The sequence below is a fragment of the Erigeron canadensis genome, chromosome 4 (genome assembly GCF_010389155.1).
Source record: "Erigeron canadensis isolate Cc75 chromosome 4, C_canadensis_v1, whole genome shotgun sequence".
Classification (NCBI taxonomy): Eukaryota; Viridiplantae; Streptophyta; class Magnoliopsida; order Asterales; family Asteraceae; genus Erigeron; species Erigeron canadensis.
In genome coordinates, this window is record NC_057764.1 from 2,129,908 (window position 1) to 2,151,001 (window position 21,094).

The 21,094-nt window shown below is 35.3% G+C and overlaps 1 protein-coding gene across 1 annotated transcript; it reads right to left on the minus strand.

The window, feature by feature from the left end:
* Window positions 1-12,029: 12,029 nt before the first annotated feature.
* LOC122596475 (homeobox protein knotted-1-like 6) lies at window positions 12,030-20,841 on the minus strand. Its single transcript, XM_043769056.1, has 5 exons — window positions 20,455-20,841; window positions 20,099-20,224; window positions 19,824-19,935; window positions 12,552-12,778; window positions 12,030-12,324 (listed from the first exon to the last, which is right to left on the minus strand). The coding sequence occupies exons 1-5, from the start codon at window positions 20,809-20,811 to the stop codon at window positions 12,166-12,168; spliced, it is 981 nt and encodes a 326-aa protein (XP_043624991.1). The 5' UTR covers window positions 20,812-20,841; the 3' UTR covers window positions 12,030-12,165.
* Between the last annotated feature and the right edge of the window lie 253 nt (window positions 20,842-21,094).

Sequence of the window (21,094 nt, forward strand, 5' to 3'; positions counted from 1 at the left end):
AAAACTGGTATTTTAGTCATATTGGTCTGAAAAAATTTCCGGTATTATCGGTATTACCGAAAATACTGGCCAATACGACTGTTTTTAATTTGTTTAATTTTTTTTTTTATGAAAATTTTTCAAAACTTGTTACAATTTAACAAAAATAGTCAAAATGTACTTACAATCCAGTCAAAAATAATACAAAATAGGTTTTTCATAACAAAATATAAGTTTAAAGTTCACAAATAACCAAAAATAACAATAAAGTATCATAAAAACAATTTAAAAAAATTTCAAATTTTCTTTTTCGAAAATACCGGAAATACCGCAATGGTAATACCGGAATATTCCAGGAATACCGGTCAGTATTTACTGCGACACGAAGCTTAAAGCAATGTTTTAAATACTGGTAAATACTGACCGATATTTCTGGTATTCCTGGATATTTCTGGTATTACCGTTGCGGTATTCCCAACATTTCCAAAAAACAAAATTTGAATTTTTTATAAAACTATTTTTATGATACTTTATTGCTATTTCTGGTTAATTGTGAATTTTAACTTATCTTTTGTTATAAAAAAACCCTATTTCGTATTCTTTTTGACTGGATTATAAGTGCATTTTGACTATTTTCGTTCAATTGTAACAAGTTTTGAAAAATTTTCATAAAAGAAAAATTAAACAAATTAAAAACAGTCGTACCAGCCAGTATTTTCTGTAATACCTATAACACCAGAAATTTTTCCACATCAGTATGACTAAAATACCAGTTTTTAAGACATTGGATTAAACCGAAATTCATCTTTCAAAATAAAAAAATTTTAAAAAAATTAATAAATAAACATTAGGTACCATTTAAGTAATTAAAAAACATTAGGTATGAAACCAACAATATCGTGCAAACGTTATGTACCATTTAAGTAATTAAGAAACGCGATATTACATCTTTACCCCTCACACGCAAGTCACGTGGGGGGGGGGGGGGTTAACGGACACGTGCGGCGTTAGCCTCCAGTATGGTCCGAGTGGAAATTTGCATACGTTGGACATGATCAGCGTAATTTCGAAAGGAAAGGTATGAAACTAGTAATATAGTTCAAACGTTAGGTACCATTTCAGTAATTAACTCTAATTTTAATATCGTCAATGTTAGTAAATTATAATTCAAGTTTGAGGCATCTATTTGTCAAAAAATTATGTCTTTGTAATCTTTAAGTTACATATACAAACATTTATATTTCAATTTTAAATTAAAAACTAAACGATAAAAAATATTGTAGCAATTGTAAGATTTAATAAAAGTTTTGTTGCTTTTCTAACAAATTTCCTGAGGTGCGCAATCAAAACTCAAAAGTGTTATAATTATCAATTAAATAAATTTCGAAGTGCACTTAGCCACATGAGCAAATACTTTACACCGCAGCTTATTGGGGCGGTGAACAAAATAGTAGCTTATTATATTTCCACTTTCATCTTTATATTCTTCCCTTTTCTATTATTCTCTACAATTCCACTTTAAATGTCTTTAAAAAGTTACCTAGGCACTGCTATGGAATCAAAGATCACTTATATATTTATATAAACCAATTGTTAAATATTAAAGGATATTGAACCAATAACACTCGGTTTCAAAAATACAATATCTACGTGTTCGAGGTGTATAACCCCCCTACCGAATAGATTGAATCAAATAAGATGTACCATCTTATTTGGTTAAATAAATGGAGAAGCCGATCGTGATCGAGGTGTATAACCCCCCTACCGAATAGATTGAAATAACATAAAATTTCGAAAAATGGACCACTTTTGCCCTACCAATGTACATCTTTATAACATAAATACATAGTGATATGAAAAATATCAACATGTCTAATAACGTGTCTAATTCATACTTTCATATTATACAATGTATGTTATTTGATGACATACCCCTCCACCCTCCAGCGGTACGCAGACCCTGACATAATAATGCTGAGATACGAAGAACCGTCCATAACAAAGGCTTCTGCAGATATATTAAGAGATAAGAATTACCTCCCTAAATAATCGGGATTTGTCCTTATCATAAAAGACCAGTAATTAAGGAAGTTATGCTCCCGACCTTTTATCAAGGAAACCCTAGGGCCTGGGTTTCTCCCCAAGTTAAGCATCACATATAAAAAGAAGACACATGATATTTAAAGGACACACACAACGTATCTCTATTGGAAACAACCAGCAACACTCTTTAAACACAGCCGATTAGGTCTAAAAGCATAGTCATTGTCGCGATCTCAATCGGACATATATCAATCGTATTCGACTGGCGAAAAGAGATTCACTCTACCTTTGGGGAATCGCCAACAAAAAACCAAAAACACCCATCGTCCCTTTTCCTAGACCTAATCTCAGTTTGGTGTACAATCATTTGACACCATCTGTGGGACGTCTCGAAATCAAAAACCTGCGACAAAGATTTTTGTACATTCACGCCGTGAGAAATGGTGAAGAAAAACAAAAACAGACCTCTACAAAACAGGAGATCCACCCTGGCGATCAGTCAGGCGACAATCGGCCACTCGGATCCGGTAAGGGCTGAATCAGAAGGCTTTTATTTCCCTCCTCTCGGGGAAAATAAGCCTTCTAACGAACCTCTCATTATCCAAGCCATGATATTTAACATCGAGGTGCGGAGAGTCTACCTGGACAGCGGAAGTGAGTGCGATGTCATCTTCGAGCATTGCTTCCTCAAATTACCAGATGCCTTACGAGCCCGAAAATCGGACTCCCGAGGTCCACTGATTGGTTTCTCGGGAGAGCATGCATGGCCGCTAGTCGAAATCGACCTAGATGTCACTATCAGTGATGGGATACACGAGAGGACTGAAACATTGGACTTCTCGATAGTACGATCTCCTTCGCCCTACAATATTCTCTTGGGAAGGACTGCGATGCAGCGGATGGAGGTAGTGCCCTCAATGATCCATAGGCTCGTTAAGTTTCGATCCGAAACAGGAATAGGCACGATTTGCTCGTCTTAGGAGCCAACAAAGCAAGTCAACGACGTGAAAAGAACAAAAGACGGAGGAACCTCCACCTTGAAGGAACCCCAGGAAGAAGAAAATACGACGAAGATCGTGGTCAACCCAGACTTTCCAGACCAAACGGGCTCCATAGGTGCTCACCTCTCAAACGAATGCAAGCACAAGCTCCGGAAATTGCTATAGTCAAATACGAACATTTTTGCCTGGGAATACATGGACATGATCGGAGTCCCTAGGATCCTCACGTTAGAAGGAAAACCCTTTGTAACGGAACACCATTTGAATGAACGAAAATACATAGAGCCGATCCATCAGAAAAAACGCAGCCTCTCCGCTGATAAAGACAAGGCTGACAGGAAGGAAGTGGAAGAACTACTGAAAGCCGGAATAATAAGAGAATCCCCCTACCCGATCTGGATTGTTAACCCGGTAATGGTAAAGAAATGAGACGGGGGGTGGCGAATGTGTGTTGATTTCACAAATATAAATAAAGCATGTCCAAAAGATTGCTAACCCCTACCTGAGATTGATTGGAAGGTAGAATCACTAGCGGGACACAGACTGAAGTGTTTCTTAGACGCATACATAGGGTACCACCAGATACAGATGGCGGAAGAAGATGAAGATAAAACAACATTTTATACAAGTAAGGGGACTTATTGCTACCTAAAGATGCCGTTCGGCCTGAAGAACGCAGGGGCCACGTACCAGAGGTTGGTTGATAAGCCGTTCGCCACGTAAATAGGAAGAAACCTAGAAGCATATGTCGATGATATGGTCATCAAAAGTAGGGACGGGGAGGGCCTCATAGAAGATATTCGTGAAACCTTTGGAATCCTCCGAAGAATAAACATAAAGCTCAATCCCAAAAAATGCTCCTTTGGCGTAGAAGAAGGAAAATTCTTGGGGTACTACATCAGCAACAAAGGTATTCACGCGAACCCATCTAAGGTGAACAAGCTGAAGCAAATCTCAGCACCAAAGACGATCAAGGAAGCTCAAAGCTTGAATGGCAAACTCGCCGCACTCAGCTGTTTTCTCTCTCGAGCGCCGACAGACAGCTCCCTTTTTTCAAAATATTAAAGGGCTGCACAAAAAACAAGGACTTTACATGGACGAATGAAGCAAATGAGGCTCTGGAACAAATGAAGGAACACATCGCAGATCTACCAACACTCACAGCCCTAAAACCAAAAGAAACGCTTTTCGTGTATCTGGCAGCTTCGCCTAAATGTGTAAGCGTCGTACTGGTGGCTGAAAGGGATAAGCACCAAATACCGATCTACTTCGTGAGCAGAGTTTTGCAGGGCGCAGAAGCCAATTATCCGGAGCTAGAAAATCTCACCCTGGCATTGGTTCACGCAGCGTGAAGGTTACGAAGGTATTTCCAAGCACACCCTATTGTCGTACTATCTGATAAACCGATAAGACAGATACTGCTGAAACCAGAAAAATCAGGAAGGGTGGCTAAGTGGGCAATCGAACTAGGGGAACACGACATAGAGTTCAGAGCCAGGCACGTAGTTAAAGGACAAATACTGGCCGACTTCATTAGCGAAGTGCACGAAGGAAAGAATTCGATGACACATTTTGTGTCATTGGAAGTAACAGGGAATGTTGAAAGCGACACTTGGAAATTGTATACTGACGGGGTCGCTAGCTCCGATGGCTGTGGGGCTGGCCTCATGCTAATCAACCCAGAAAACAAGGAATTCACCTATGCATTAAGGTTCGAGTTTGAAGTAACAAACAACGAGGCCGAATATGAAGCACTTTTGGCAGGGCTGCGGATTGCAAGGGATATGAAAATCCGAAATATCCAAGTATATGTCGATTCCCAGTTGGTAGCACGCCAAGTAAAAGGGGAATATGAGGCAAAACAAGGCACGACAGAGTCATACCTACAGAAGGTACAAGAACTGATAGAGTGTTTCAGCCACTTTGAAATAGAACACATCCGGAGAAACCAAAACAAAAAAGCAGATGCCCTAAGCAAGTTAGCATCCCTCACATTCGGACATCTGGGAAAACAGGTACTAGTAGAAGTCTTGAAAGAAAGGTCAATCGAAGAAAAACAAGTATAGGACCTTGTCGAGGAAGAAGGGAAAAACTGGATGACTCTCATCTACGAGTTCCTAATAAGTGGGATACTCCCGGCAGATAAAGATGAAACTCGGAAAATAAGGATTAAAGCCCCACAATATAAAATCCTCGATAAGAAGCTATATAAAAAAGGGTTCGTCACGCCATGGCTCCGGTGCGCAGGGCCTAAGCAGGCAGAAATGATCATTCGAGAGATATACGAAGGAATCTGCGGAGCTGATTCAGGAGCGAGATCGGTTGCTACGAAAGCCATGAGGTTAGGATACTTCTGGCCAACTATGCATCAAGACTCCGCAGCATTGCTGAAGAATTGTGAAGCATGCCAGTTGCGTGCTAACATCCCAAGACAACCAAAGAACGATATGACTTCAGTCATTTCAGCTTGGCCCTTCATACAGTGGGGTATCGATCTCATAGGACCACTCCCCGAGGCTCAAAAAAAGAAAAAAAATTCCTGGTGGTAGCCATCGATTATTTCAGTTAGTGGGTGGAGGCAAAGCCACTCGCCGCAACAAATGGGGATCAAATGAAAAAATTCGTGTGCGAACACATCATATGCCGGTTCGGGATACCCACACGATAGTATCCGATAACGGGCCACAGTTCGCGAAAGGAGTTGATGTGACTAAATTATACCCATTACCCACATCGTTATTGGCTATTTTACTATATGTTTTAAGTAGTTTTTGTATGCATTTGGCGCGTTTATGGTGTTTGTTAGTGTTTACAGGTTCTAAACAGGTTACGCGTCCATTTGGTACATTTTCGGATGATTATTGGCCTGGAAGTGCAATATGATGTTGAGAGATGATTTGAGTGGAAGAAACGGCAAAGTTTGGCAAGTAATCGACATCGAAAGTAGTTGGTTCTGTACAAGCCGTGACTGCGCCGCAGTGAGGATGCATGTAGCCCACTGCGCCGCAGCCAATATCCTCGGAAACAAATGAAGATTGCCCCACTGCGCCGCAGTGGGGGTCGTAAGTAAATGATTGCGGCGCAGTCAGGAAAGGAAGAAAGGAGGTCGTGGATTCATACTGCGCCGCAGTGGTGATCACACGAACCACTGCGCCGCAGTCACTTGAAGTCAAATTCAAACTATACCTCACTGCGCCGCAGTGAGGGAAGGCTCAACCCCACTGCGCCGCAGTGGGTGCACGGGAGAATCAGACTTGCCTTGTTTTTGCATCGGATTTTGGAGGAGTATAAATAGAAAACCCTAGGTCAAAAATTTGGCATCAAAAATCTTTCTAGGAGCTGTTCTACAAGGGTTCTTCTTCCTCCAATCAAGATTATTTCTTAGGCGGATTCGTTGAAGATTCACGGGCACCCATCTAGATCTTATCTACTTATTGTCTTGCATTTTATTTTCTTCAAACGATTGGTACATCATGTTTCTCTTCTATTTTATTCATTATTGTGAATTGATCATGAGTGGCTAAACGTTTAATCATCCACCTTGATGAAACTAGACGGATAATGTGATTGCAATATTTTTAATTCAAAAAAAGGTTTATTTAATTATTGTTGTTCTGTGATCTTGATGATGTTAACTATTTTCATTAATTAATTTTGATATTGGTTGCATATGATTCTTCGTTGGTGGTACTAGTTGAATGTGTATGTGATTTTAAAACGGTTACTTGTCTATAAGTAATTATCACTAGTTCATAGTATGATAGTGAATATCATTTTAAGAAAAGATTAATTTTGTCAACGTGATTGATATCGGTTGGTGGTACCACGCTATTGTCACATAGGTTTCATTGATAATTTAATAGTCAATAAAACTGATTGATAGAAGAATTGTCTTAGTTTTGGTGGTACCGGCTTGGGTAATTCAACTAGCAGTTAGGTGATTCGATAATTTGTTCTCGGTTGGTGGTACCACGTGAGTATCTTAATCTTGTCACGATTATCTTTAAACTCTAGAGAATTTGATCTTCATTAAATCCAATCACATTTGAAGTAGAGGGAAGTCAAGGTGGATGACTTTTAATTATACTGTCTGAAGTTTTCTTTTAAATTTATGCAATTATTTTGCAAACCCATTTACTTTATTTGTCAAAAGGATTTTCGAAGCAACACCCGTTTTCCAAACCATTTCATGAGCAACTAATCATTTCTCAATCCCTGAGAACGAACTCAGACTTACCTCTTAACTATATTACAAACGATCGGGTTCAATGCCCGTGAGTGCGTAGTAGTGAGTTTTTGGGTAGTTTTAGTTTTATAAATTTAAAGCTCGACTTTGCACATCAATTTCCCCGAATTTTGTAAAGAATTACAAATAAAACAATCATTCACATCCGTCTACCATCCTCAAGGAAACGGACAAGTGGAAGTAACCAACAGAGAAATAATCAAGGGGATAGAAAAACAATTGGGGCGAAGTCACAAAGGGTGGGTAGACGAATTGCCATTAATCCTTTGGGCTAACATAACGACACCAAAGCGAAGCAACGGAGAAACCCCGTTCAGCTTGGCATTCGGAACAGAACTCGTCGCCCCAACAGAGTTCCAAGTTTCCACCTACAAGATGTTAAATACAGAGGGAAACTCAGAGGAATTAAGAGTAGATTTGGACTTATTAAAGGAAAGAAAAGAGATAGCAGCCATTAGAGAAGCTGCTTTCAAAAAGAAGATCGAGGGATACTATAATAAACGAGTCAACCCAACGACCTTTAAAACCGGGGATTATGTTTTGCAGTTGACTAGCGCAAGCGAAAAAGAGTACACTGGGAAGCTGGGACCGACATGGGAAGGCCCATACCGAGTACAGGCATCCTTTGGGAACGGAGCATACAAGCTAGAAACACCCGAAAAGGCTCCGGTTGATAGGACTTGGATCAGTTCGAACTTGCGGAAATTTTACTGTTAAGTTTTCCCTCTTTTAATAATATGTATCAGTTAAGATACTTCTGAAATATTCAAAAAAGAAAAAAACACCCTCGTGGGGAATATAGCATTACAAACAAGTCTAAAAGAAACAATAATCTCCAAAAAGTTAACACCAGACAGTCTTGCAAGTATCAGGCTACGAGCCTCAATAAGCAAAAGTCCCCTAAAGACAATAAAAGATAATCCATTAATTAAACATAGAGGGTCGCAACCTCAAAAAGGGAACAAACGAACAGGGACGCCTGGATAGCTGACCCAGCATATGCAAAATATATGATATGGATAAAAAGGACAATAAAGTCTATTACATAAAAAGTTCCATACAGACCACATTACAATATAAAATTAATCAAAACAAGGCTTTACGACCAAAAAGTCATAAATATAGTTGTTGTGATAATTCGCTAGTTTCAAGATAGCCTGGTCAAACACTTCCTTCGCCTCCAGATACTCGGAAGAATGCTCGGAATGAGTAGCAGACATGACTCCTTTCATCTTGGACGCATTTACCACGACATCAATCAAACTCACTGCCTGCTGACCTGTTGCAAGAATTTCACATAAATGAGGAATCACTTTCTTCACAAATGCCCTCACTTCCTCCCGAAGACACATATTATCCAGATCTTTCTGTACAAGTTCATCATGAAGTCTTTCCAAACTAGTACGAAGAGCCTTCGCCTCCACATCTTGCTCCGTCAAACGTTTCTCCAAATCAGCAATCGTGTCAAGTAAACTACTCACCACCAGTTGGGACTCCTTTAACACATCTTGAGAATACTCATATTCCCGTCATAAACCGCGAACCAAGAGGTTTTTTCGCTCACTCATCTCTTCAGAGACCAACTCCTCCACATAAATTTACGAGAAGTATTACCGGAAAAAGAAACAGACGACATACCAACAAGACTCTTCCCCTTCTTTGCGATAACATTTTCAACAGGAACATCCGAAGATCCAACATCCGTTACCTTCCTCTTGGACGACATGACTTCAAAATATGTAGTAATATGAACAGGAAATGAAAATAATAATGAAAGAACAGTAAATGACTGCGGTATATTCAAAGGGAAGAAGCAAAAGACTTACAAAAAAGGAGGATAACATAGATTTTTAATAAATGACAGTCGCATACCTTTTATAGCAATAAAAGAAACAAAAAACCCTAACCGTCGATCACTCATCTTGGGATACGCGCACTAACAAGCAAAGAATTTTTGGATTCCATTTATCAAGCCACCTCCCCATGAGTTCGTAAATTGGCAAGAATAGTCTAAGGCAATACTTATTTGGCAAAAAGCATCCCCTTGGACTGGGGGGCTTGATGACATACCCCTCCAGCGGTACGCAGACCCTGACATAATAATGTTGAGATACGAAAGACCGTCCATAATAAAGGCTTCCGCAGATAGATTAAGAGATAAGAATTACCTCTCTAAATAATCGGGATTTGTCCTTATCATAAAAGACCAGTAATTAAGGAAGTTATGCTCCCGGCCTTTATCAAGGAAACCCTAGGGCCCGGCTTTCTCCCCAAGTCAAGCATCGCATATAAAAAGAAGACACATGATATTTAAAGGACACACACACAACGTATCTCTATTGGAAACAACCAGCAACACTCTTTAAACACAGCCGATCAGGTCTAAAAGCATAGTCATTGCCGTGATCTCAATCGGTCATATATCAATCATATTTGACTGGCGTAAAGAGATTCACTCTACCTTTAGGGAATCGCCAACAAACAACCAAAAACACCCATCATCCCCTTTCCTAGACCTAATCTCGGTTTGGTGTACAATCATTATCTTTATCTATAACTGTATGAAGCTCTTAATAATCAAGAATTTAAACACTTGAATAGTGTGAGATTGATGATATGACGATTATCAAAAAAAATTTAGTTTGATGTAATGTAAATTGTTAGGTTCTTGACCTATGATAGTATTGGATTATTGGGGATAAATTTGCACCAACAAGACTAATGTTAATGACTTAAGGAATGAGAAGATCATGAATTTAAGTAACAAAAGATTATGTTTTAGGTTGGTCAGGGTTTTAATAATTAACTATGGTGGCTTTCTTCATGTGAAAAGTGAATATAATCGGATGAACTAATTGCTCGTCAATGATCTCATTTGTCGTTCAAGAAAAGTGCAATTTCATAAGGCTATGCGGAATGAAGCGTTTTATTGCCCAAAGGAACGCCCAAAAAGCGCGTGAAACCCCCCGTGAACACCCGCTACATCGCTCCCAGGAGCGTTCTGGGCAAAAAAATTGTCCACCCCATTTGATTTTAGACGCCTTTCACTTCCACTTTTCCTTTGACTATAGTACAAGATGCAAACAATGCCATGACTTGATATATACTACAAAAAAGCACGTCTTTAGAGACTGAAAAACCAGTCGCTGTTGATTAATCAGTTACTACAGCTTAGTCGTAGAAAGTACCAGCCTATATAAAACAGAAAAATCAGTTTTTATTTTTCAGTCTCTGAAGGTCTATTTTTTGTAATATTGACACATGGTAAAGTGGGACCAATGAACTAGGGGTTATGAGGAACCCCTCACTCCAAAGAGAACCCCTAATGAAAAGGGGAATTCTACAAGTCACAATACTAGGAAAAATAGGGGTTTCAATAACCCCTCACTCCTCATGGCCTAAGCGACATTCAATTATGTAAATATTGTGCACTTAAGTTATTTTTAAATTTTCAATAAATTTAAAACCAAACGTATATGATCTATCAAAAATATCCTTGATGAATTGATTAACATTATCTATCTTTTAACTTTTAAACTCTACACTACCTCCTTTTGTCTGAATTACCTTTAGATCAATAACTTACATACTTACACTAGTACTTGTCGTCGTTACCACCATCATTAACCTACATATGGCTAACAACGTCTATCATTTTCATATTTATTTTTAATGAAAATATAGTTGGGAAGAAAGATTAAGAAACAAAATGTTTAAAAGTTCCACTTGAAGGTAAGTTCATGTACGTTAGCTTGTTGAATGAGCGAATATGAAGATAACCCACGTTTGTTCAAGTGTGTTCGCAAATGTTTGATAATTTATTTGTAAACCTTTCTTATTTAATGCATCCTATTCTCCGTTTTGAGTTTCTGTTCATTCGTTTATAACTTAATGACATTTAGATATATTTTCTAATTATTATAAAACATAATATCATAATTAAAAGCATGTCAGATCACTATTTTCAAATTCATGATGTTTTATATTATGGAATTTATATTGTAATGCTTCTTGTTATATGTTTGATATCTCTGCTCATTTGTGTTTTTCACTTAGGTTTATTGACACAAGGAATTGATCTTCCAAAGGTTACGGCAGATTTAAAATGGACCAACTTGATACTTTTGGATCAATGGCCCACCATAATTGGTCGGAGACAAATGAATCAACTTACCCTAAACGATGGCATGTAGAGGCCCAATTATTCATCCATAAGACGGACCACAAGTCCATAACCATAAGTCCATAAGCAAATGATGATATCAATTTTGCTGGATTTAATTCTTTCTTATAAAAAAAAAATATTTAAGTTATAATATATTTTTATGCATAAATAAAAATTTGTTTTTAATAAAGATTTGCAAAAAATTTTATTGAATAACACGCTTTTTTTTAGATTTTAAAAGTCAGTTTTGCTCGTAAAAGATACATATATAGTTGAAAAGCTCTAGTAAAAATGTTTTCATAATAATATTTACTTTTTATTCGAGGCAAGATAAACGGTGTCTTGCATTTAATTATAAGACGAATTGAAATTCATTAGTTATATTCAAAGGGTACATGCGTGATGCGACTGTTTTAACATTTATAGAGAATGTAGGATTTATTAAGTTATTTTAAAAATTATAAAGAAAAAGAGAACATAAAAAAAAAAAAAGGTAATGAGGGAACCCTAGCCTCTGTACCACAATCGGACAAAGCCTAATAAGAAAACATGACGATTTTACAATACAAAGTAAATATACAGGGGAAATAATATATGTGCACTAATCTGTTTCTTATTTCCACAAAATGACATGATTAAGTGTTTACCTAATTGTTAAGTTATTATTGTCAAGTTAATACAGTTGGTATGATATACATGCATATCAGTGCATGAACCTTGAATCCACATATTCAATCGTCATAAAATTCTTGACCCGAAAAACTACCCATTATCGCTAGCTGCATGTTTTCAGATGGTTTCCAATGCCGCTTCCTTTGGTTTATAAACCAGTTATTGATTTGCTTTTGATCTAGTCCTGTTGATTCCGCCAACGATATCTTATCAGCTTCCTACATTTGATTAAACAAAAGTTCATCAAATGGTTCAATTATTCACAAATATTGAATCAATGAACTATCAATTGCATATATATCACACTATTTAATTTTCTATATCGTAAGTGTAACTAAAATCTCAATTTACGATAATTGATGTATCACTAAAAGGCGCCCAACGACATACAAAAAATGTTGGCTAACAAAAAAAAAAGGAAGTTTGAAAACAGGATGAAGTTTACCGTAGGGTAAGGCCATTTGTAATGAGAATCCCACCATTCAAGCAAAGTATGCCTTGCCTCATTTGGGAGCTTCCCTTTCTTCTTCTTCTTGGAAAATTCATGCTTAAGGGAGCTTATATGACCTCCAAATTTCCGCAACAAGGTGTCTTTCAGTTCCTGGTCTTCTCTACTCACGTGTGTGTTTTCCGTCTCACCTCCACTCAATTCTTCTTCCGATGATGCATCATCTTAATGGAAAAATATACAAGTGAATTAGTGAAGGTGGAACCATTGATGATTAGATCTTACAAAAATCAGTATTGTATGTAGTAAAGGTGACCTAAATGAGTTGGCTTCGTGCATATATCAAACATTAATAAAAAGTTTATATTAACAAGTTTACGATACTAAAAATTCCTGCGACTGCTATTTTGCCACCTCTAAGCTATACACGAGACAATTTGAACTACCCCTAATTAAACTACATATGTGTACGTATAGGTAGTCCCATGCGAACATGATACTTCACATATATTTGTCACTACAAATCCTTAAGTTATAAGTAAAAAGTCTTTATCCCATTAAAAAATTGATAAGTCAAAACATGACACTTATTATGGGACGTAAGGAGTAAATATTATATATAAATAAGTATCAAAAAACTCAAGGGATAAAATTTGAGACATCATAACGCATTAGAAAAGTTTAGGAGTTAAAAGTTGCAGACAATATCACCCCACGTAAATCCTAAAAGAGATTTTGATTGAGATAATGAACACGACGACAAAGTGATTACCAAAGAAGTCCCACAACATAAGTACCAACAGACTCCTATAATCGGATCCAATTTAAGGTGGCTAATTAAAAAATCAACAATGAAGTAGTAGAAATACTTGTAAGGATTGGATTAAGAAGTTAATAATGATCAGAATGTCCACTCACTACTACAGTTAAAGGTCTTTAAGGTGGAACCCGTAGCTTTACGACAAGCTTTGTTATTGATTTCACCTGAAATCATTTTGCTAAGCACTTTAATAAAACAATTAACCTGTAACCAAAAGGTTATTAAATGACGCAAAGAAACGCATCACTCCAAGGCATGCTTCACAACATGGAGTACATAGTCATAACTATAAGAACTGTACAATGGTCTTCAATGATAGTAATTTATTTTGTACAAAAAAAATACATATGTCATATACAAAAAATACAAGTAATATACATACAATTAGACATTGTATAACCGTGTGATGCAACATTGGCTGTTGATAGGTTTCTTAGTCTTGTATCCGTGATATCCGGAAAATATCTTATCTTTCTTTATTGTAACTCAAGCTTATAACAATATTATCATTTCGAGAAAAAAAAAATAATTCTTCATCATATATTTTTTTACATTCTAATTTAGATATATATGAACAAATTTAATTTAACGGGGCATGAGAAGAGAGAAAATGAATTAAAGACGAAGTTTATGAACAATGTTTTCATGTGAGGACATAGACTTGGATGTAGAATAGTTGTATAGGACAACTGGTTGTTAAGTCTTTTCAATGTCAGTAGCAACCGAGTCTGACTGATTGACGGGGGCATGGAAAGAAAGTTTACCCCACCATCAAATCAAACTTGTCAGCAATTTCCACTCCCCAAACCAATATAATCTTTGATTATATGTATATTTAATTTCTTACCTTGCCAGAGACAAAACTTTCTACTTTACGCCACCCCCCGCATGCATGTCTCTCTCTGTGTACCTACATCTATATGATATGAATTTTATACATCTATTTATATTCTTTTGATAATGATGCATCATCGCATGAACTTTATTTATCTTTGATAAAGATCATCATACCACAATTCAGATTTATATTCATAATGGAATGTAAAAAATGAGATGAGAGAGACAAAATAGTTATCACTCTCCGCGTATGATTTAAATGTTACATTAATGTATATTGGAGTAACTTATTATATAAGCATTGTTTCTGGTTTTATATAGATATTTTATATTGTGACATATATTCCCATATCCATGCACACAAACTAACACTTGTATGTCACATATTTTAAGAACCAATATAGTTTGATGAAAGATCTTTCTAAAAGCAGTCTCTATATTCAGTCTACATATATCTCACAGCCTAGAACATAGTCCATTTATAACGAAAACTAGGTACTGTTGTTATCTTTATTATTAATTCCATAGATATATTATTGTTTACTTTTTCAAAAATAAATTAAATATTACTCATTCTTTTAATTCTTATAACCTTCAATAAATATACATTTATACAACTTTTCAAGTCATATTAGTCTTGAACACACAAGGATAAAAAAAAAGACATTTTACTATGAGTAAGTTATGGGTTTTGGAATGGAATAAAGACAATGGCTTGTTAGCTACAGCACAACTAGATTTATTTAAATTCCAACTAAATTAAAGTTAGCTATGAAAAACCTAGACACCATTGTTACATGCAAATGAGAAGAGAACAAAATAGTTTTTAGAGAATGAACTATTGATAGTCCCATTCTAAACAGGGCAAGCACAACTTGACACGTAAGCAATAGCATGCAAGCAAGCAAGTAAGCAAAGATAGATAGATTAGGAGTGACTTGACACCACCACAAACACAAACACTAGGCAATGTTTTCCTTTTTTTATTTATGTGAAAGCTGCAAAAAAGCAGGCAGCGTAAAACACGGGAGTCCATGTGAAATCTTTTCGACCACACAATATAATCCAAGGATATGAATCATTCCATCCATCCCATGCATACATACATAAATATAAATATATACATATAGCTTACTCACTTAAAGAACACAAATCTTCTGTTAAAAGAAAACACTAGTATAAAATATAAATCTATATTTCTCACAATTGTACGTTGTTCAAACATGGACATGTTTCAAGCCCGCTTACACTGTATTTTTCACAATTGTACGTGGTTCAAACGTGGACATGTTTCAAGCAGTAGGGTTGGGCTTGACTCGGATTCGACCCAAAACTAAAACCACAATCGATTCGTTCGAATTTTCAATTTATAATTTTGAGTGATGATCAAAATGTTTTAAGGTGGTGCTATGTTATATAATATTGTAAATCATGTTTGGTAGCATATGTTAACTAAAAACTTAACATATGGATCATCTTTCCATTGTTTTTAACGTAAAACAAAAAAAGAAAAAAGAATGGTATAGTAATGTGATCACAATTATTTTCAATTCGATGGATGTTGTATATAGCGATGTCCTAACGAAATGAGACGGCTCGCTAACAAGAAAATAATTCACACGAAATGATGGAACTCTCATTAATACTCACTTGGTCTACGATGACAAAACTCAAATTAAAATTCTAAAAAAAAAAACACATACGCGTGTGTATATAAACATACATTATTCACGACCCAACAGATATTAAAGCAATGCATTCGGGGCGACCTGATGCTGAAAACTGGCCAATTCTATCCGTATAAAGACCAGACCCAGTTGAACCAATTAAAAAAAAAAGAAAGTCGCACAAAGACCAAACCGAAGATCATACCTCTGTTTGCTAGGTGTTTCACCAGGCAAACCATAGATCATTGACACATACCTATATTATTAATTTAGCAAGTACTTTTTAGGGGCATAAGTTAAAATTTTGATCAAAGTTTCTGGAATTGATGTTTGTTTTGATATCAATACAAACCTTACGATTTCTCAAATAGTTGACCACAAGCATTACAAAATTAAAGAATGCAAAAGATTGACCCAAATGACGAAAAGAATAAATACTCCACCATACTCCTATCTGGTCGTGACACCATGAGACGATAAACTCTACAAGATAATACTAACATAATGGTCAATTCAAAAAGAATTGAGTAACCGATGAAAAATTGACGAATACATGAATATTTCCAAATAATTAAATATATCATGTCCAAAAATTTTGCGCATAACAGGGTAAAGTTTGACAGAATAATTTTTTTAAAATCATGATAACACTTTTTCAGATATAAAAGAGATCTTGTCTAATTTCTTGACTAACAATATAGTTAACTCCTGTGATTGGGGTTCTCAACTTAAGCTAACCGTACCTATTAATTTGAGCAAGAAACATCTAAGGGTCCACGGTCTTCACAAATTCTCTATGGTTGTTTTGGGTACTTGGCCAGCAGGCTTTTCACCCCTTCTATCAGAGGTCGTATGAAGCAACGGAATAGCACAATCCAACATGACTATCGTACAAAAGTTCACATTTCATGTCGCCTGTTAATACTAAACTTGGACATTCTAACTTAGAGAATTCTGATAACTAAAATACACGACACACTTCCAAAAATCCAGTAACGCAAGGGTTAAAGAGTACCAAATTGGAGATGTTGATAACTTCAAAACATTAAACTAATTAACAAAACACATCTATCATATAAAGTATCTAAACTAAGTGAACAAGCTAACTATCATTACTTTAAACAAATTGCATGTTAACCTATTGAAAATGTCACATGTACTAAACATAAATTCTTTAATGAAGCTACTGCATGTTAAAACAGATATCAGTCATGACTCATTCCAACTCATATAGTTGCGTTATATCAATTCTAATTACCAAAATAATTAATGTTATATATCATGCCGAAGAATTGGGGCATCAGAAAGTTCTGTGCACGTGATTATATGCCTTAATGCACAGAAATAAAACCTATCAGCAAATAAAGCGCAAACAAAGCACACGAGGCCAGCGAAGAATCATTTCTTCGGTTCTTCACATAACTAAAACTCTAAAAGTTAACTTGTACTTTGAAACTTATATATTAATAGTTGCTAACACCCTTAAAGATATCAGTGTCCAAAACAAGTCTTTAGTCATAAATCTGAATCACTTTTACTTAAAATATTGGCTTTGAGCATCAAAGGCTACTTAAAAGGCTAATACTTGCATGATCTCTCCACCACTCCATTTGGGGATGGAGACAAAGAGTGGAATATTTCTGACTAAAACTCATGAAAAATAACAACTTCATCACTTCCAAGTTAATTAATTAAAATATATAAAAAGGATAGCCACTAATTAAAGAGCTCAAAAGGCAGAGATTTGAGTTTAAAACATCGATCCGGTGTACTTTGCTTATTTAACTATAAGAATCCATATTTGACAAAGAAAATAAACAGCAGCTAGTGCATCAAAACTTAACATGGGCTTCTTTTAGAATGTTTTCTCATGATTAATGCAGGACCACATGATACAAGTATCAACTTAGATTGCAGTACCTCGAATAATTAGATTACTAATATATATGTACTTCTCAGGTGATCTTCTATTAATCAACTCTCCTTAGTCCTTACTAATTACTTATGTTAATCATGTGTATATATCCCGCTAAATAACCCTCAAAAGGCACCATCTGATAAGGCCAATAGTAGTAATTAACAACTAGTAAAAGATCATGTCATATTTCATATATAATTTTCATATATTTCCTGAAATCATATAGTTCTACAGATCCTTGGCATATCAATGCCTGCACATTAACACATACAACTATATAATATCATTTTTGCATTTAATTACTGGTACATGACCAAAAACTAACACAATGCATGAAGCATAATATCTTTTAACATACTTAATTACAGCAAAAGTACCACATAAAAATAGTCAAAGAAAATATACACAGCAAATTGAAGTTTTTCTGTCATTTCAGTTCATTTGAAACGATTTAGCGAAGTCCTAGTTTATATTAGTATGGAATTATTATCATGTCATCCTAATCTCTTCAACCACAAAGAAAAAGCTATATCGAACATCTCCAGGTTCATTATTTGTATTTATAATATCTACTTGATCCGGATAGTAAAACCAAAAGCTAACAAAATATATTCCAAACATGACAACATACCACCAAAACTAAAAAAAGAACATAAATGCTGTTCAAGTCCATGATTGCATGCCTCTATTTGATGTTTAATATAATATTATCTTTCATCAGGAATTTCAACTTGCTGTAAACATAAAGATAAAATAACATATACAAAAACACACACATATATTCCTAAGACATTAATGTATGTGCAGTGCACACTACTGATATAGTAAAATATAAGACAAGTCTAAATGAGGCAAAATTAAATTATTTAAAAAAATAAATAGACAAATAGAAAAGGAAATTTAGGTAAGTAGTTTAGTTAGGTTAATTCAGGTAAAAATATATATACTCAAATTATTTTTTGGGTAAGATGCTCTCTCTTATTATTATACTCGTAACAACATTAAGTGAACTCCTATTTGAGATGCATATATATACTAGATATATGTGAATAAGACGATGTCTATGGAATACGAACCTAAACGAATTATCTAAGATATGTGTACAACATATTACGATACATTTAAGTTGATTTGCCACTTCTACCCCTCTGTGATATATAATAAGTTGCCGAATATAATCTCTCTACAGATCGGATGCAAATCTCTCTTTTAGACAACCCTTATAGGTACTCAATTGAGCAACGAAGATTGAGGGCATCACAACAAGATGATGAAATAACCTTTGGAAAACCGAAGAAGCCAAGAACAAGCATATATAGCTTATGAAGCATAAATCCTAATATTAGGTATCTTAAACTAGATATACATCACGAACCAAAAGAATGCCACCCATATCATGATAAACACCACTTAAATTGTCCCTCTGGATATGAACTATGTGCACCCAAAGTCGGAGTCAATAGCTAAACTCAGTCGGTAGACTACAAAGCACATAATAACATGTTAGAAGGGTAGACTTGCAAGAAAAATAAGTTTACTATAGAATTAAAAACTCAAAACAGTTAATAAGGCAAAGTCTCCTTTTTGTATTGGGCGATGATAAATGTACTACAAATATTACAGCAAACTGTACAAGTAAATAATGCCTAAATGTGGTAGATTAATTAAGATATGTGGTACTAATATCATCTCTCTTTTGTATTAACTAAACAACATGACACTACATCTTCAAATTTCCATTTCCCAATAGAAACATAACATCTATCTATATTTTTTAGGTATAGTATTCAAGTTCTTTCAAGTCATACTACACATAAAACAAATTATTATATAATTATATAACCACATAATACTATTACAACTTTAGCCACAAAATTACTACATGTTAATTCACATGTCATTTGATCTGCTCAAGAGACGACGTCATGAACCGAGGACATCGATCTCCGAAAAATTACTCAAAACTCAACAAAAATTACGGATTAAAGAATTAGAAGAAAGTAAAAGGTAAATATGGAAGAACGCACCTTTACAAAGATTACTGAGCTGTGTTTCAATATTATTGAGAAAAACGGTGGCTTCATCAAAAGGCCTTGTCAACTCAGACTTATATTTCACTAACACTTGCCTATACATCTCCTACACACACACATATATAATTAATAGTATGATATATAATATTATAATTATACATATAAATAAATACATACATTATATATAGATAGAAAACAAAAGTTATAAACAAAACAAACACACACTTATATATATATATATAGAGAGAGAGAGAGAGAGAGATGCAGACCATGAACTCGTCAAGCTCAGGATCTGCTCCTAAGCCGGTAGTTGAAACGACAGCGTTTCGCATAACAATGCCATTATCTCTTCTGATTTCGTCTAATAAACATGATATTTCTGGTGGCGCACCTAACTGTACAAAATTTTCAACATAAATTTACAAATATATTTATCACTTTAATCTCATAATAAAAACAAAAATTCAAAATCCCTTCTAATAGCTATAGAGCTATGTTTAACACGTAAAATAATTGTTTGATCATTAATTATTTAAATCGACTGTTATTTTTATGTACAACACTTTACTGCCTGTTAGCGAAATTCAATTATATATTGAAAAAGAGGTGTAAAATAATTAATGACCTTCTGACAGTCGATAAAGGCATCAAGCAACTTAGGATACAAAGGATGACTAGCTATTTTAGCTTTAATAACATCATGATGAACAAAAACGTCGTCGTTTCTACTTTGATCATCATCATCACGCTGATTACTACGGTGATGACTTCTACGTCTAGGAAACTGGCTATGATCAGCGACGGAAACAGCTTCAGAGATGACGGAGGCTGTGGCGGATAACAGATGATCGGAGCCGTAAAACGCCGTCGTACGGTGGTAATGATCGACGGCGTGGTATTCCGGTTGTTGTGGGGAGATTAAGTTAGTTTCCGGCTGAATAGTGTAATCGGAGATTGAATGGAATCCGTACATATCTTCCATGTGAATTAAGTTTTATATATTGGTAGTAGAATTGTAGTAAAATAATAATTATAAAAAATAATTATTAATAGGTGTGACAAATAAAAGATGAAATGATTAATGGTTTATATGTATGTATGTATGTGTTTGTATGTATATCTACTATGAGAGAAGAACAGTTTAGGGTTTGTTACTTTGGAGGGAGGTTGCTTTTGGATAGAGTGGTGGAAAAAAGGTTGTAGAGTGTAATATAGAGCTTAAGCAATACAGATAAAAGTCACTAGTGTATTTTTTTTATCAATTC

Coding starts and splice junctions, on each gene's coding strand:
- LOC122596475 (XM_043769056.1), bottom strand. CDS start 20,811: ATGGAAGATATGTACGGATTCCATTCAATCTCCGATTACACTATTCAG. Junction 20,225..20,454: donor CCTTTATCGACTGTCAGAAG/GTCATTAATTAT, acceptor AATTTTGTACAG/TTAGGTGCGCCACCAGAAAT. Junction 12,325..12,551: donor ACAAATGGCCTTACCCTACG/GTAAACTTCATC, acceptor AATCAAATGTAG/GAAGCTGATAAGATATCGTT.